The 1,210-nt window shown below is 36.9% G+C and overlaps 1 pseudogene across 1 annotated transcript in view; it reads left to right on the top strand.

Annotated features, from left to right (window-relative positions):
• Positions 1–1,086: 1,086 nt before the first annotated feature.
• Positions 1,087–1,210, top strand: part of TEOVI_000598200:pseudogene — a 1,462-nt pseudogene continuing 1,338 nt past the window's right edge. The window contains exon 1 of the mRNA in view: positions 1,087–1,210. This exon is cut by the window's right edge and continues 872 nt beyond it. Coding sequence covers positions 1,087–1,210 — 124 coding nt within the window.

The following is a 1,210-nucleotide window of genomic DNA, read 5'->3' on the forward strand; positions in this document are numbered from 1 at the left end:
CACTTTAAATGTTTTTAAATTATAGATTCTTATCCAGCTGTTAAACAAATCACAACATATTATCACAAAAAGAAACTTAAGATCAATTGCATCTAGGAGAAACAGCAATGTCACATGGTTATTTCGAGTCAAAGTGGAATATACGAATCATGATTGGATAAACTGACTTGCAACACTTAGATGCTAGATGCTTTGTATGTAAAATTTTTTTATAATTGTTTGTAGAAATGGAGGTGGGAATTGCTGCAAAAAATTAGGTATTTTATAGATTGACAGGGGGCATGTATTGGCTTTTTTAAGGTAGTTATTGTTGAGTGTGCGAAGTCTAAGCAGAATCTACCACCGAAACTAGTCAAAGTAGAGGTAAAAGGAACGAATCATTCAAACGGACATGATGGCGAAACAGAAAACTCAAAGGGGTAGTTAGCAGAAACTCGACATGTCCTGCGCGTTGAGAGACAAAAAAACACCAAAAGGAGAACAGTCACATACGTCTAGGCAAACCACAAAAGTCAAAAACAAAGAAACTATAACAATGTGACCAACGGCAGGAATACCGATACATTTGGATAAATAATGAACATTTCGATACGACACAGAAAGCAAATGCTACGTATTTACAACAAAATGGTTAAAATTAGCTGACAAAATTGAAACGAAACTTGTATTAATTCAGAAACGATAAAGAAGCTGTAGAAATCGACTATAACTTTAAAGAAAAAATGATAGCAGCGTGTTAAGAACAAGGAAACCCATCCAGAGAGTAAAGAGGGTAACAAGAAAACAAAAAAAGCAGAAAGGTCACAACGGAACGCCAGGAACGTAAATTAACAACGTCTCTGCTAAATACTAAAAGAATTTTATATCAAACAATAAGGTGATTCTTTTTCGATCGAAAATTGGCATCGACAGTGCCGAATCGGATTAGAGGAAAAGAAACTTACATTTCAAATAAAAAAGAGCAGTCAGAAGCGATCATAGAACGATAACGCGAGCGACTGAGAAGCCGTTACACTGGAGTGGGAGAAACCACCACTTCTGTACCCCACCAGTGACTTTGTTACAGACAAAAGTTTAAGCAAGAGAGTGAACCGACTGCACCTAACAGCTATTTTAGTAATAAAAGCAGTCTTTGCTGGCGCTGAAGACGCTAAAGCGACAGATATGACAACAGTCTCCCATGCAGCCATTTACTTAGCAGCACTTGAAG

The sequence above is a fragment of the Trypanosoma equiperdum genome (genome assembly GCF_001457755.1).
Source record: "Trypanosoma equiperdum strain OVI genome assembly, contig: ctg_1330, whole genome shotgun sequence".
NCBI lineage: Eukaryota > Euglenozoa > Kinetoplastea > Trypanosomatida > Trypanosomatidae > Trypanosoma > Trypanosoma equiperdum.